Here is a 16,510-nt window from a genome sequence, read left to right as displayed (position 1 = left end):
AATATAAATAAACATAAGTATGGGTAGTATTTACAATTCTGTTTGTTCTTCACTGGTTGCCCTTTTCTAATGGCAACAGGCCACACATCTTGCTGCTGTGAAGGCACACTGGTATTTCACCTAGAAGATATGGGAGTTCATCAATATTTAAATTGTTTTCAAATTCTTTGTGGGTCTGTGTAATCTGAGGGAAATATGTGTCTCTAATATGGTCATACATTTGGCAGGAGGTTAGGAAGTGCAGCTCAGTTTCCACCTCATTTTGAGGGCAGTGTTCACATAGCCTGTCTTCTCGAGAGCCAGGTCTGCCTACAGCGGCCTTTCTCAATAGCAAGGCTATGCTCACTGAGTCTGTACATAATTTTGGGTCAGTCACAGTGGTCAGGTATTCTGCCACTGTGTACTCTCTGTTTAGGGCCAGATAGCGTTCTAATTTGCTCTGTTTTTTGGAGTGATTATTTCCAGTATGTGAAATAATTATCTTTTTGCTTCCTCATAACTTGGTTGAGTCTAATTGTGTTGCTGTCCTGGGACTCTGTGGGATCTGTTTGTGAACAGAGCCCCAGAACCAGCTGGCTGGGGGGACTCTTCTCCAGGTTAATCTCTCTGTAGGTGAGGGCTTTGTGATGGAATGTGTAGGCAGCACTTCTTTTTAGATAGTTGTAGAATTTAAAAGCTCTTTTCTGGAATTTCATCCTCCAAGGTCTTCTTCAGTTCCTGTTGTAGCTGCAGCCACTCGTCTGTCGATTCTACTTCCTCCTGTGGATCAGTGACATCAGTCTGATTGGGTCATTTAATGATTGATAATTGGTTAACTGATTCATGGTGGGTGGATGAATGGATTGATTGATTGATTGGTTGATTGATCGGTTAGTTGATTGATTGATCTAGGCTACTTTACCTGATCCGAGTCAATGATTCTGGCTGCTCTTACCACTCCCTCATCCTCCATGTATTCCTCTTCATCCTTCATTGGGAGAAAATGGGAATATGTTACACTCTGTGGGGATGTTCGAAATGAACTTGAATGTGAAGTATGTACTTATTATCTTTCCACACACACACACACACAACTTCGTTATCATCCTCGGCCACCATAATGCACGGGCGACCCAGGAACCGTTCATCATCAACAGACACCATTATGTTGTGCATCTCCAGACCCAACTTGAGATCCAGCCTGTAGGAGATGGAGGAATACGGGGATAAATATCTGGCCACTGTAGTGGTTGGAAATACAGCCTGGTGAAACAGGTGGGATCTCAGGGCTGAGATTGTTAAGGGAAGTAAATTAACTTACGTAGACTTTTCAACAAGACACTGTCTTTTCCCTGTGGGAAAAACAGGCAACAGGGTTAGAGTTAATAACCTGTTGGGGATAGGGGGCAGTATTTGCACGGCCGGATAAAAAACGTACCCGATTTAATCTGGTTACTACTCCTGCCCAGTAACTAGAATATGCATATAATTGTTTGATTTGGATAGAAAACACCCTAAAGTTTCTAAAACTGTTTGAATGGTGTCTGTGAGTATAACATAACTCATTTGGCAGGCCAAAACCTGAGAAGATTCCAAACAGGAAGCGCTCTCTCTGACTATTTCTTGGCCTTCTTGATCATCTCTATCCAAAACAGGAGATCTCTGGCATAACGTGACATTTTCTAACGCTCCCATAGGCTCTCAGAAGGCGCCAGAATGTTGAATGATGACTTTGCAGGCCATGGCTGAAAAACAGTAGCGCATTTGGATAGTGGTCGATCTGAGAACAATATGACTGGGGCGCTCGTGCACGAGACTCCACCATGTTTACTTTCTCTCTCGTTGAACGAAAACAACGACTCCCGGTCGGAATATTATCGCTTTTTTACGAGAAAAATTGCATAAAAATTGATTTTAAACAGCGTTTGACATGCTTCGAAGTACGGTAATGGAATATTTTGATTTTTTTTGTCACGAAACGCGCCGGGCGCGTCACCCTTCTTTACCCTTCGGATAGTGTCTTGAACGCACGAACAAAACGCCTCTATTTGGATATAACTATGAATTATTTGGAACCAAACCAACATTTGTTATTGAAGTAGAAGTCCTGGGAGTGTATTCTGACGAAGAACAGCAAAGGTAATCCAATTTTTCTTATAGTAAATCTGAGTTTGGTGAGTACCACACTTGGTGGGTGTCAAAATAGCTAGCCTGTGATTTATTTATTTTTATTTATTTCACCTTTATTTAACCAGGTAGGCAAGTTGAGAACAAGTTCTCATTTACAATTGCGACCTGGCCAAGATAAAGCAAAGCAGTTCGACAACATACAACAACACAGAGTTACACATGGAGTAAAACAACATACAATCAATGATGCAGTAGAAAAAAATAAGACTATATACAATGTGAGCAAATGATGTGAGATAAGGGAGGTAAAGGCAAAAAAATGCCATGGTGGCAAAGTAAATAAAGTATAGCAAGAAAAACACTGGAATGGTAGATTTGTAGTTTGAAGAAAGTTCAAAGTTAAAATATAAATAATATGGTGCAAAGGAGCAAAATAAATAAAATAAATAAATACAGTAGGGGAAGAGGTAGTAGTTTGGGCTAAATTATAGATGGGCTATGTACAGGTGCAGTGATCTGTGAGCTGCTCTGACAGCTGTTGCTTAAAGCTAGTGAGGGAGATAAGTATTTCCAGTTTCAGAGATTTTTGTAGTTCGTTCCAGTCATTGGCAGCAGAGAACTGGAAGGAGAGACGACCAAAGGAGGAGTTGGCTTTAGGGGTGACCAGAGAGATATACCTGCTGGAGCGCGTGCTACAGGTGGGTGCTGCTATGGTGACCAGTGAGCGGAGATAAGGGGAGACTTTACCTAGCAGGGTCTTGTAGATGACCTGGAGCCAATGTGTTTGGCGACGATTATGAAGCGAAGGCCAGCCAACGAGAGCGTACAGGTCGCAGTGGTGGGCAGTATATGGGGCTTTGGTGACAAAACGGATGGCACTGTGATAGACTGCATCCAGCTTGTTGAGTAGGGTATTGGAGGCTATTTTGTAAATGACATCGCCGAAGTCGAGGATTGGTAGGATGGTCAGTTTTACGAGGGTATGTTTGGCAGCATGAGTGAAGGATGCTTTGTTGCGAAATAGGAAGCCAATTCTAGATTTCACTTTGGATTGGAGATGATTGATGTGAGTCTGGAAGGAGAGTTTACAGTCTAACCAGACACCTAGGTATTTGTAGTTGTCCACAAATTCTAAGTTTGAACCGTCCAGAGAAGTTATGCTGGACGGGCGGGCAGGTGCAGGCAGCGATCGGTTGAAGAGCATGCATTTAGTTTTTCTTGTGTTTAGGAGCAGTTGGAGACCACGGAAGAAGAGTTGAATGGCATTGAAGCTCGTCTGGAGGGTTGTTAACACAGTGTCCAAAGAAGGGCCAGAAGTATACAGAATGGTGTCGTCTGCGTAGAGGTGGATCAGAGATTCACCAGCAGCAAGAGCGACATCATTTATGTATGCAGAGAAAAGAGTTGGCCCAAGAATTGAACCCTGTGGTACCCCCATAGAGACTGCCAGAGGTCCAGACAGTAGGCCCTCCGATTTGACACACTGAACTCTGTCAGAGAAGTAGTTGGTGAACCAGGCGACGCAATCGTTTGAGAAACCAAGGCTACTGAGTCTGCCGATGAGGATGTGGTGATTAACAGAGTCAAAAGCTTTGGCCAGGTCAATGAATACGGCAGCACAGTATTGTTTCTTATCGATGGCGGTTACGATGTCGTTTAGGACCTTGAGCGTGGCTGAGGTGCACCCATGACCAGCTCTGAAACCAGATTGCATAGCGGAGAGGGTGCGGTGGGATTCGAAATAGTCGGTAATCTGTTTGTTGACTTGGCTTTCGAAGACCTTAGAAAGGCAGGGTAGGATGGATATAGGTCGGTAGCAATTTGGGTCAAGAGTGTCACCTCCTTTGAAGAGGGGGATGACCGTGATGGCCGGGCTATCTACTCAGAATATTGCAAAATGTGCTTTCACCGAAAAGCTATTTTAAAATCGGACATAGCGATTGCATAAAGGAGTTCTGTATCTATAATTCTTAAAATAATTGTTATGTTTTTTGTGAACGTTTATCGTGAGTAATTTAGTAAATTCACGGAAGTGTTCGGTGGGAATGCTAGTCACATGCTAATGTAAAAAGCTGGTTTTTGATATAAATATGAACTTGATTGAACAAAACATGCATGTATTGTATAACATAATGTCCTAGGAGTGTCATCTGATGAAGATCATCAAAGGTTAGTGCTGCATTTAGCTGTGGTTTTTGTGACATTATATGCTAGCTTGAAAAATGGGTGTCTGATTATTTCTGGCTGGGTACTCTGCTGACATAATCTAATGTGTTGCTTTCGTTGTAAAGCCTTTTTGAAATCGGACAGTGTGGTTAGATTAACGAGAGTCTTGTCTTTAAAATGGTGTAAAATAGTCATATGTTTGAGAAATTAAAGTAATAGCATTTCTAAGGTATTTGAATATCGCGCCACGGGATTCCACTGGCTGTTGAGTAGGTCCTAGCCCATAGAGGTTTTTAAGATATTCATTTGTGACACGTAAAAGTAATTTTAATTAAGGAGTGGTACAGAGAGAGAGAGAGAGAGAGAGAGAGAAGTGGAGAAAGAGAGGAGCGAGAGAGACAGAGAAACTGAAAAGAGAGAAGAGTGTGAGAGACAGAGACACAAACTGAAAAGAGAAAGAGACAGAGAAACTGAAAAGAGAGAGAGGAGCGTGAGAGACACAAACTGAAAAGAGAGAGAGACAGAGATAATCTGAAAAGATAGGAGCGTGAGAGACACAAACTGAAAAGAGAGAGAAAGACAGGAGTGAGAGAGAAATAACAGACACCAACTGCAAAGGGAGAGAGGAGAAAGCGAGACAGAGAGACAAACTGAAAGAGAGAGAGCAGTGAGAGAGAGAGACAAACTGAAAAGAGAGAGAAATGTGAGAAACAGAGAGACAAACTGAAAAGAGAGAGAGGAGTGAGAGAGACAAACTGAAAAGAGAGAGAGAGGTGTGAGAGACGAGATAGAGAAGAAAAAGAAAACAGTGTACACTCACGGTACAGCAGACCAATGAAACAACAGGTGGTCACCAAGGTAACCAGGAAGAGGAAACAGCCGAACACAACAGCCACCACCACGGTAGGGAGGTGGTTCAACACTGGCAGAGGAAGAAGAAGAGGTAAACAAACAAAAACAACTTCAAACATCTGAATACAGGCTTTGATTGAACTACATACAACCCCTTGACCTTATGTAGAGCCATGTGTCTGTAAAATTCACACACACACACACACACACACACACTCTCAATTCCAGTCAAGCAAAGACTCTCATGCTTGGGATGGTCCAGTGGTCTAAGCCTCTGTGTCTGGAGCATTTGTACAGTGTACCGCTGCCAGCATGGGTTTGAATCTGGCCTCAATGTACCGCTGCCAGCATGGGTTTGAATCTGGCCTCAATGTACCGCTGCCAGCATGGGTTTGAATCTGGCCTCAATGTACCACTGCCAGCATGGGTTTGAATCCGGCCTCAATGTACCGCTGCCAGCATGGGTTTGAATCTGGCCTCAATGTACCGCTGCCAGCATGGGTTTGAATCTGGCCTCAATGTACCGCTGCCAGCATGGGTTTGAATCTGGCCTCAATGTACCGCTGCCAGCATGGGTTTGAATCTGGCCTCAATGTACCGCTGCCAGCATGGGTTTGAATCTGGCCTCAATGTACCGCTGCCAGCATGGGTTTGAATCCGGCCTCAATGTACCGCTGCCAGCATGGGTTTGAATCTGCCCTCAATGTACCGCTGCCAGCATGGGTTTGAATCTGGCCTCAATGTACCGCTGCCAGCATGGGTTTGAATCCGGCCTCAATGTACCGCTGCCAGCATGGGTTTGAATCTGGCCTCAATGTACCACTGCCAGCATGGGTTTTAATCTGGCCCACTGCTCTTTCAGCTATCTCTCTCTATCCAATAAAAATATATTTAAGAAAAAAAGAAAAGACTCATCTCAGACCAAACCTTCTTTATCGATGTACCTCTCCTCACTGCTGATCACCATAGTGCCATCAAAGCTGTTGGACACATCACAATGGTACGTTCCGGCACTGCTCCTCCCCACAGATAACAACAAAATTGATCGCTCCGGCTGGTTCTCCACCCAGTAGAAGTCTCCACGGCCTTCTAGAACAGTTCCATTGAGGAACCAGCGGTACTGTGGAAAGGTTCCCCTCTCCACGGAACAGTAGAAGCTCAGGCCCACAATGGAGAAGTTTTCTCCCACGTCGGTGTTGTAGTGCATCGTCACAGCTCCACCTACTGAAACTGGGGGGGTAGATATACTCAGCGGAACAAATGGCACCCTATTCCCCACATAGTGCACTACTTTTGACCAGAGCAAAAACATTTTCACTCTGTAGGGAAAAAGGATGCCATTTGGGATGCAAACATGAAATGATGAGTTTCAATGTATGAGAATTGATTAGTCTAGTGGGTCTTGAGTGCTGAGAACAGAACTATAGGTCAAATCCTTTTCTTGAAACAGACTGTCGAACAGACGGACGGACGGACGGACGTGCATGGCCGTCCACTGACCGTACACCACCCGGTCTCCGTTCTCCGCCTGACACTGTAGAAAGCCCATGTGGAGATCTAGAACCACTGGAATAGAGAACGTGGCGAATCGCTCGTCAACCGTCTCCGTGCTGATGAACTCTGACCTGCTGTAGAGGGAGAAGGTGATGGGCGGAGTCCCCTTGAGTGATTGACACGTGACGAGGGCAAAGTAGGTCCCGTCTCTTTCCTTCAGTACCAGGAAGAGGAGGTCCAGTTCAGACACAAGCTCTGAAAGAGAGGAGAGGATGGATGGAGACAGTTTTGAACAAGATATCATCTGAATACAGGGTTTGATTAAATACTTACACTGACTTCACCAAAAATAATTTAAAAAATACAAATATGTGACAGACATGACAGAATCCATTTTAGCTGTCAGGAGCTTTGAGAAATACGCAGGGTGGGGTTTTCCTGACTGCAGGACCTGACCAGGGAAAACTCCTGCCCTAGACAGGAGAGATAGGGCAACTTGGAGGAAAACAACCCCCTTCATGCAAATGTCTCTTTTCTAAAAGAAAAAAGCACCGTGTGGTAAGACTTAGACATGTGCATACTGGCTATCATTTTACCAGACATTCTTATCCAGAGCAACTAACAGGAGCAATTACGGTTAAGTGCCTTGCTCAAGGGCACAGACAGATTTTTGACCTAGTCGGTTCAGAGATTCAAACCAGCGACCTTCCGGTTACTGGCCCAACACTCTAACCACTAGGCTACCTGTCGCTATACTTAGGCAAACACATTCTGAAGGGAAATACGAGGGCAGATTTTTTTGCGTCTGTGTTCTTCAATAAAAACAGAAACTTTAGAAAGGGGGTGTTTAACCTGTTTCCTCCCCTTCGTCTACACTGATGTAAGTGGATTTAACAGGTGACATTGATAAGGGATCATATATTTCACCTGGATTCACCTGGTCAGTCTATGTTTACATGTTTTGTGGTTTAACAGAGGCTCTTATCCAGAGCAACTTACCGTAGTGAGTGGTTACTTTTCTGTACTGGTCACCCCTGGAAATCAAATCCACAACCCTGGCGTTGCAAGCGCCAAGCTCTACTAGCTGAGCCACACAGGAAAATTTAATGGAAAGAACAGGTGTTCCTATTGTTTTGTACGCTCAGTGTGTATATAGAATGTTTATAGATCTAATTCATTAGATTAAATAAATAATTTTTGCTAAATGAGGAAAATATTACCTGAAAATTGTTTAGTGGATTGACTTAAACAGTTGTGGTTAGATAGATTACATTTTTATTTGAGCAAGACTAGCGATATCCAGGGAAAGACTAGCGATATCCAGGGAAAGACTAGCAATATCCAGGGAAAGACTAGCGATATCCAGGGAAAGACTAGCGATATCCAGGGAAAGACTAGCGATATCCAGGGAAAGACTAGCGATATCCAGGGAAAGACTAGCTGTATCCAGGGAAAGACTACTGATATCCAGGGAAAGACTAGCGACATCCAGGGAAAGACTAGCTGTATCCAGGGAAAGACTAGTGATATCCAGGGAAAGACTAGTGATATCCAGGGAAAGACTAGCTGTATCCAGGGAAAGACTAGTGATATCCAGGGAAAGACTAGTGATATCCAGGGAAAGACTAGCTGTATCCAGGGAAAGACTAGTGATATCCAGGGAAAGACTAGCGATATCCGGGGAAAGTGTTAAAAAATGTTGGTAACATCAAGTGGTTTCTGTGAGAATTACAGGAGGGGGGTTGTTTAACCCCATCAAATAAAATCAAATAAAATGATATTTGTCACATGCGCTGAATACAACAGGTGTACAACACCTTACAGTGAAATACTTACTGACAAGTCCTTAACCAACAATGCAGTTGTGAGAAAATAGAGTTAATAAAATATTTACTAAATAAACTAAAGTAAAAAATAAAAGCAAAAGTAACACAATAAAATAACAATAACAAGGCCATATACAGGTGGTACCGGTATAGAGTCAATGTGCAGGGGTTGCAGGGGTAAAGGTTAGTCGAGGTCATTTGACCATATAGGCAGGGGTAAAGTGACTATGCATAGTGATGTGGACAGAAAGGAACTTGAAACTCTCAACCCGCTCCACTACAGCCCTGTCGATGTGAATGAGGGTGTGCTCGGTCCTTCTTTTCCTGTAGTCCACGATCATCTCCTTTGTCTTGCTCATGTTGAGGGAGAGGTTGTTGTCCTGGTACCACACGGCCAGGTCTCTGACCTCCTCCCTATAAGCTGTCTCAACGTTGTCGAGGTGGGAAAGCACAGTGTTGGGTGCGATGGAGATTGCGACATCTGTGGATCTGTTGGGGGGTATGCAAATTGGAGTGGGTCTAGGGTTTCCAGGATGATGGTGTTGATGTGAGCCATGACCAGCCTTTCAAAGCACTTCATGGCTACCAACATGAGTGCTACGGGGCGGTAGTCATTTAAGAAGGTTACCTTCGCTTTCTTGGACACAGGGACTATGGTGGTCTGCTTGAAACATGTACACTGTAGGTATTACAGACTAGGTCAGGGAGAGGTTGAAAATGTCAGTGAGGACACTTGCCAGTTGGCCCGCGCATGCCACCCTGATTCTAGCTCCGGGGTGAAGTTCCCCCATAGAACAGTGGATCCCAACCAGGGGTACTGTAACGGGCATCATAAGGATTGGACCAAGGTGCAGCGGGAACGTGTATACCCATCTTCTTTATTCATTTAAAAGAAGGAAAAACAAAACAACGACCGACACTAAACAGTCCTGTCAGGTGCACAGACATAAAACAGGAGCTAACTACCCACAAACCCCCATAGCACAAACGCCCCTATACATTGGACCTTCAATCAGAGGCAACGAGGAACAGCTGCCTCCAATTGAAGGTCAATCAACAAACCCTAAACATAGAAGTAGAAAAACTAGACTGAACATAGAAAAACACTAACCTAGAACATAGACCAAAAACCCCGGAACACTCTAAACAAACACCCCCTGCCACTTCCTGACCAAACTACAATAACAAATAACCCCTTTACTGGTCAGGACGTGACAGGTACTAGGACCTCTGGGGGTACTTGGCAAGACTGATGAGACCGCAGGCCTGCTGGTAAAATGCACATGAGGGGTACTACGGGCAGAGCAAAATTCAGTTGGTGGTACAGTAACCAAAAAGGTTGAGAACCACTGCCATAAAGAATAATAGAGGACTCTTTTTTGTATCTGTCCCATTATGACATCTGTGAAAGCACAGGCAGCACCATTGAGGGCATCTCCATTTTGAAGTAGTCCATTTTCTTCTTCTACTACTCCTATGACTTGGTAAACAAGCTGAAAGGGTACATCCTGCCACCTGGAGTGTGTTGTTTGAACAGGTATAAAGCCAAGGTTGGTGATATACTGTCAGCTGCAGTTATGGAATGTTTGCTCATGAGCATAATTCATTGGCTGATCCCTCCTGATGACCCGGATGGAATTATGTGATCCTTCCTTAACCCATAGGAAGTCCCACCCAGTTGACTAATTCAAAATGGTGAAATTCCTCTATGTTGCTGCCCATCCTAAAAAATGTTTTGGGGCACTAGAGCCCTCTATCTATCTCTATGAGTATCCCCTAGGTACAGATTTAGGATCAGCTTCCCCTCCCCCAAGCCTAACCTTAACCATTAGTGTGGAAAATGCAAAACTGACTCAAGATCAGCATCTAGGGGCAACTTCACCTTACTCCATAATTATGTGATACAAATTACCCCTGACCTCTGACCTTGATGACCTTGGCAGTGCTCCTGGAGTAGTAGACCTTGGTAAAGTTGAGTTGGTTGGTAGCAACACAGATGTACTCCCCACTGTCCTGGGGCACCATCCTGTAGTAGTGCATACAAATACAGCTATTGTCAACAATATTTCTAGTGAGTTTTCACATATTTTCAAGAAGCTAAATAATAAAACATTGACGAAGATCTATGTGACTAGAATGGTGTATTTGTCAATAAATATATCAGTTCATCTTCAGGTGTGCAAAAGTGAACCTCTGAAAGACAAACACAAGACAGACAGACCATACAGCCCAGTAATAACAGACCATCCACAATACAGTACCTGTAGATGAAGAGTTCCTGTGTCTGATTGGGTAAAGGAGACAGGGGGAGGGGCTTCCCATCCACCAGCCACTGGTAGGAGACGTGGTTCCCTTTGGTGATGTTACAACGTAGGGACAGTGGCTTCCCTTCGTAGAACTCCACAGACCCTGATTGGACTACAACCTCTGCACCGTTGACTGGGTCTGTGGGAGAACACATAGAACCATACAGTAGAACCATTCTTAGCACCATATAATCTGATAATGTTGTGTTCTAATTCTAGGAGGGCATTTTAGATCTATGAAAACATTTTAGTTCTATTAAGACATTGTAATTGTATAAAGACATTCAAATTCTATGAGGACATTGTAGTTCTATGATGACATTTGAATTATCTGAGGACATTCAAGTTCTATGAGTACATTCTAGTTCTATGAGTACATTCAAGTTCTATGAGTACATTCTAGTTCTATGAGTACATTCTAGTTCTATGAGTACATTCTAGTTCTATGAGTACATTCTAGTTCTATGAGTACATTCTAATTCTATGAGGAAATTGTAGTTCTATGAGGAAATTGTAGTTCTATGAAGACATTGTAAAACGCAGCAAAAAAAGAAACGTCCTCTCACTGTCAACTGCGTTTATTTTCAGCAAAGTTAACGTGTAAATATTTGTATGAACATAAGATTCAACAACTGAGACATAAACTGAACAAGTTCCACAGACATGTGACTAACAGAAATGGAATAATATGTCCCTGAACGAAGGGGGGATCAAAATCAAAAGTAACAGTCAGTATCTCGTGTGGCCACCAGCTGCGTTAAGTACTGCAGTGCATCTCCTCCTCATGGACTGCACCAGATTTGCCAGGTCTTGCTGTGAGATGTTACCCCACTCTTCCACCAAGGCACCTGCTAGTTCCCGGACATTTCTGGGGGGAATGGCCCTAGCACTCACCCTCCGATCCAATAGGTCCCAGACGTACTCAATGGGATTGAGATCCGAGCTCTTCGCTGGCCATGGCAGAACACTGACATTCCTGTCTTGTAGGGAATCACGCACAGTACGAGCAGTATGGCTGGTGGCATTGTCATGCTGGAGGGTCATGTCAGGATGAGCCTGCGGGAAGGGTACCACATGAGGGTGGAGGATGTCTTCCCTGTAACGCACAGCGTTGAGATTGCCTGCAATGAAAACAAGCTCAGTCCGATGATGCTGTGACACACCGCCCCAGACCATGACCGACCCTCCACCTCCAAATTGATTCCGCTCCAGAGTACAGACCTCGCTGTAACGCTAATTCCTTCGACGAATCCGACCATCACCCCTGGTGACACAAAACCGCAACTCGTCAGTGAAGAGCACTTTTTGCCAGTCCTGTCTGGTCCAGCAACGGTGGGTTGGTGCCCATAGGCGACGTTGTTGCTGGTGATGTCTGGTGAGGACCTGCCTTACAACAGGCCTACAAGCCCACCGTCCAGCCTCTCTCAACCTATTGCAGACAGTCTGTGGTCTAGAGTTTTTTTCCTCTGGTTGCACATGTGACATGCTGGTAGAAATGATGTAAAACGTTTTTAAGTTTGTCTGTTAAAGTCCCCGGCCACTAGGAGCGCCACTTCTGGATGAGTATTTTGTTCTTTGCTTATGGACTTATACAGCTCGTTGAGTGTGGTGTTAGTGCCAGCGTCAGTTTGTGGTGGTAAATAGACGGCTACGAAAAATATAGCTGAAAACTCTCTTGGTAGATGGTGTGGTCTACAGCTTATCATAAGGTACTCTACTTCAGCAATACCTTAAGCAATACCTTGAGATTACCTTAATATTAGACATTGCACCCCAGCTGTTACTGACAAATAGACACACACCCCCACAGCTCGTCTTACCGGACGTAGCTGTTCTGTCCTGCCGATGCACGGAAAACCAAGCTAACTGTATATTATCCGTATCGTCATTTTTGGTGAAACATAAGATATTACAGTTTTTAATGTCCCATTGGTAGGATAGTCTCAAACTGAGCTTTTCCAGTTTATTCTCCAGTGATTGCACGTTGTCTAATAGAACGGATTGTAGAGGCGGGTTACCCACTCACCGACAAATTCTCACAAAGCACCCTGATCTCCGCCCCCTGTATTTCCTTATTTTCTTCATGTGAATGAAGGGGATTTGAGCCTTGTCTGGGAGAAACATTATATCTTTCGCTTCAGACTCATTAAAGAAAATAATCTTTGTCCAGTTTGAGGTGAGTAATCACTGTTCTTAAATCCAGAAGCTATTTTCGGTCATAAGAGACAGTAGCATCAACATTATGTACAAAATAAGTTACAAACAATGCAAAAAAACACAACTGGTTAGGAGCCCGTAAAATGGCAGCCATTCCCTCCGACGCTAATTCTTCCAGAACAAAAAAAAAGTATTAATACAGGGCCTACGACTCACCGACTACTCTGAGGTGGTGTCTTTCACTGACAGTGGGTTGTATTACTGTGTTGTTCTGGACGCTGGCTACACACACCATGTAGCCCTCGCAGGAAGCAGTGATGAACAGAGGGAAATTGGCCATCTCACCAGACAAAGCGCTGTAGAAGCCTAAGGTCTTGGACCGGTCACCTTCCCTGAGGACAGATTACAGTAATGGATTGGATACATAACAGTGGTAAAATGTATATTTTATTGTGTTGTTTACATGGCATTATATTGACAAGGCTCTGTAGAATCTTAAAGCTGCAATATGTAACTTTTTGGGGGCGACCCAACCAAATTCACATAGAAATGTGAGTTATAGATCTGTAATCCTCATTAAAAGCCAGTCTCAGAAGTGGTAGATCTGTTCTATGTATGCTATTTCTATGCTTCCCGTTCTTAAGTTTTGTTTTTGCATCTTTTACTTTCAATTTTGAACACCAGCTTCAAACAGCAGAAAATACTATATTGGTTATGGAAAAGATATTTCACAGCGGTTTAGATGGTACAAGGATTCTCAACACTATACATGCATGTTTTGTCACATAAACTGAAATTAGGCGAACTATTCGAATTTTAACAACCAGGAAATGGCGGAGCGATTTCTGCATAGTGCATCTTTAAGGTCTTGTCTCATGTGATTTTCAAATTGACCCCTAGAACCCTACCCCCTAGGCACTGCATTGGATTGATTAGCCTACTTGCCTACTGGTATATTCATATTGACAACACCTCCTGTCAGATCTCCAGTACTTAGGGTCTTGAGGTAGATATTGTAGCGATCTTAACCAAACACTTAGCAAGCTGGTCAAGAGGTTCGGAAAAGGATCTTTTGGCGTAACAACTAAGGTTTTGGGTTGACAGTCGTTTGAGTCTCGGTCAGGGCTACCCCCTGAATTCCCTACAATACAACAACACCCACCTGAATAGCTGGTAGAGGATGGACACTTCTTTAGGGTAATGCAGCACTTCACACTGGAATTCTTCTACAGTCTTCTGTAGGGCTGTTGAGGGGCCGTACAGCAACAGTCTGCCTAGGACTGAGGCTCCTAGGACTGAGGCTCCTGGGACTGAGGCTCCTGGGACTGAGGCTCCTGGGACTGAGGCTCCTGGGACTGAGGCTCCTGGGACTGAGGCTCCTTGGACTGAGGCTCCTAGGACTGAGGCTCCTGGGACGGGGATATCCAACACAGTCAGACACACTTAGAAACACACACACACACAACTTAGACAATGGTACAAAACATACTTGTCTTCTGGCAGAAGGTGTACAAACCTTCAGAGAAGAAGAAAAAGAAGACAGACTGTTGGTGTTCTATAAAATAATAATCTGAAAGCCATGATAACAAGTACAGCACAACTCACCCAGTAAAACTACTACTGTTGTTCTGAGAGTAGTCATCTTCTCTCCTTCCTCCTTATCCAGAAAACCCCATTTGACTGGAAGTTTGTTTTTGACTGAAGAAGCAGACATGGAATTTGCATCCGTGTGTGTGTAAAGGTTTGAATGTGTTTACATTTGTTGTGTGTGTGTGTATGTACTGCAGATAAAGTGGTTATGGAGGGCGGTGAGTGTGAATGAATGGTGGAGACAGAGAGATAGAGAGCAGGATGTGGGGACCGATAAAAATAACAGAAAAAGGTTAGAACCTAGTAACCTACACGCCCCACTACACACACACACACACCACTACACACACACCAGACACACACACACACACACACACCAGAACCACTCCAGACACACACACCAAAACCACTCCAGACACACACACGTGCACAGAACTGATAGTACAATACACCGTCCCCCTCCCTTATACCCCCTCTCTCTAACTGCAGTTCCACGAAAACACAACATGCTTCAAATGTCGCAACTTTATTAACACACACGAGATGTAGCATTACATTTTTTAGCGTTTCAGTATTGATAACAATTCTTCCATAAAAAGTCATAAAACATTTGAAAAGACAATTTACAGTCTTAATTTTTTTCACTTTGGTGCAATTTTCACAAGTATGTGGTACATTTTCACAACTTTAAGTACAAAACTCTAAACAGATAATCAAAATGTCACATGGTCAAAACTCTAAACACATATTCAATTGACTGAGTACTACAAACAGATTCACAAAGTCATTTGTTCACTGCCCCAAATCACTCTTTCAATTTGCACACATATTCAAGTATCTGCCTTTCAAAATGCAATATTCACTTTACTTTTGATATGATTTTCTTGTAATTTGTTAACAATACATTTGTCTATCACTTAATCAAACGGCTCAAAACAGATAACTGCTGAACCAAAATGGAGTAGTGCTTACCTATATAGTTTCATAACTGTAATAACTGTATATTACATTATATTTATACCTAAGTTGTATAACAATATATTTATACCTGAGTTGTATAACAAAATATTTATACCTGATTTGTATATTACAATATATTTATACCTGGGTTGTATGTAACAATATATTTATACCTGAGTTGTATATAACAATATATTCTACTCGTTATCCAAATTTCATTGATACACTGTCAACTGATGAATTTCAAGCAGAGAGACAGGCGATACTGTATCAGTTGACAAGTCACACAGAAAAAGTGTTCCTGAACAGTGTTGCATGGGGCAGAAATAGCTACACCAGGCTACACCAGGACGTTTCAACTGTAGCCTACTGCATTACAATACCTACTGTTACGGCTGTCGTAGAGAGGGGACCAAAGCGCAGCGTGGTAAGTGTTCATTATATTTATTAAACAACGAAACACTAGAACAAAAGAAACAAAACGAAAAGCCAAACAGTTCCGTCAGGTAACGAAATACAAAACAGAAAATAACTACCCACAAAACACAGGTGGGAAAAGGCTGCCTAAGTATGCTTCCTAATCAGAGACAACGATAGACAGCTGCCTCTGATTAGGAGCCATACCCAACACAAAGAAATACAAAACATAGAATGCCCACCCCACACCCTGACCTAACAAAATAGAGAAATAAACCGTCTCTCTCAGGTCAGGGCGTGACACCTACACAATACCCCATATATCTGATCATTTGTTCTACACATGTACTGTATAAGGATAATGAAACTGTAAGACTGACATATGTACTGTATATGTCACGACCGTCGTATGAATAATTGGAACAAGGCACAGCGTGAGTAGAGTTCCATATTTTAATGATAGTGAAGCTTCCAAAATAACAAAGATATAATGATTGTGAAATACGTAGCGCACATAGGCACTCATACAAAACAAATCAATATCCCACATTGCAGGTGGGAAAAAGGACACACTAAGTATGATCCCCAATTAGAGGCAACGATTATCAGCTGCCTCTAATTGGGAACCATATA

At 43.2% G+C, this 16,510-nt stretch overlaps 1 protein-coding gene across 15 annotated transcripts; it reads right to left on the bottom strand.

The window, feature by feature from the left end:
- Positions 1-341: 341 nt before the first annotated feature.
- LOC115184170 (Fc receptor-like protein 3) lies at positions 342-14,879 on the bottom strand. Of its 15 annotated transcripts, none has more exons than XM_029745180.1 (10): positions 14,516-14,879; positions 14,073-14,319; positions 13,127-13,302; positions 10,709-10,892; positions 10,367-10,473; positions 6,753-6,876; positions 5,096-5,197; positions 1,301-1,331; positions 1,141-1,180; positions 902-967 (listed from the first exon to the last, which is right to left on the bottom strand). In XM_029745180.1, the coding sequence occupies exons 1-8, from the start codon at positions 14,622-14,624 to the stop codon at positions 1,310-1,312; spliced, it is 1,071 nt and encodes a 356-aa protein (XP_029601040.1). In that variant the 5' UTR covers positions 14,625-14,879; the 3' UTR covers positions 902-967; positions 1,141-1,180; positions 1,301-1,309. The 15 variants fall into 15 exon arrangements, 10 of the variants coding, with proteins under 10 accessions (XP_029601039.1, XP_029601035.1, XP_029601036.1 ...); XR_003874216.1 differs by having other exon boundaries at positions 913-967; positions 1,096-1,180; positions 14,516-14,878; XM_029745179.1 differs by lacking the exons at positions 1,141-1,180; positions 1,301-1,331 and adding an exon at positions 342-759.
- Positions 14,880-16,510: the final 1,631 nt, after the last annotated feature.

The sequence above is a fragment of the Salmo trutta genome, unplaced genomic scaffold (genome assembly GCF_901001165.1).
Source record: "Salmo trutta unplaced genomic scaffold, fSalTru1.1, whole genome shotgun sequence".
Lineage (NCBI taxonomy): Eukaryota > Metazoa > Chordata > Actinopteri > Salmoniformes > Salmonidae > Salmo > Salmo trutta.
Note: the sequence above shows the minus strand (reverse complement) of the source record. Positions and strands in the feature narration are given on the sequence as shown.

Excerpts from the sequence above, each read along its gene's own strand:
- LOC115184170 (XM_029745174.1), bottom strand. The coding sequence starts at position 14,624 with ATGTCTGCTTCTTCAGTCAAAAACAAACTTCCAGTCAAATGGGGTTTT. Across the intron at positions 14,320-14,515 it reads AACAGTAGTAGTTTTACTGG|GAGCCTCAGTCCTAGGAGCC; the intron begins GTGAGTTGTGCT and ends TCCCCGTCCCAG. Across the intron at positions 10,893-13,126 it reads ACACCACCTCAGAGTAGTCG|ACCCAGTCAACGGTGCAGAG; the intron begins GTGAGTCGTAGG and ends GTTCTCCCACAG.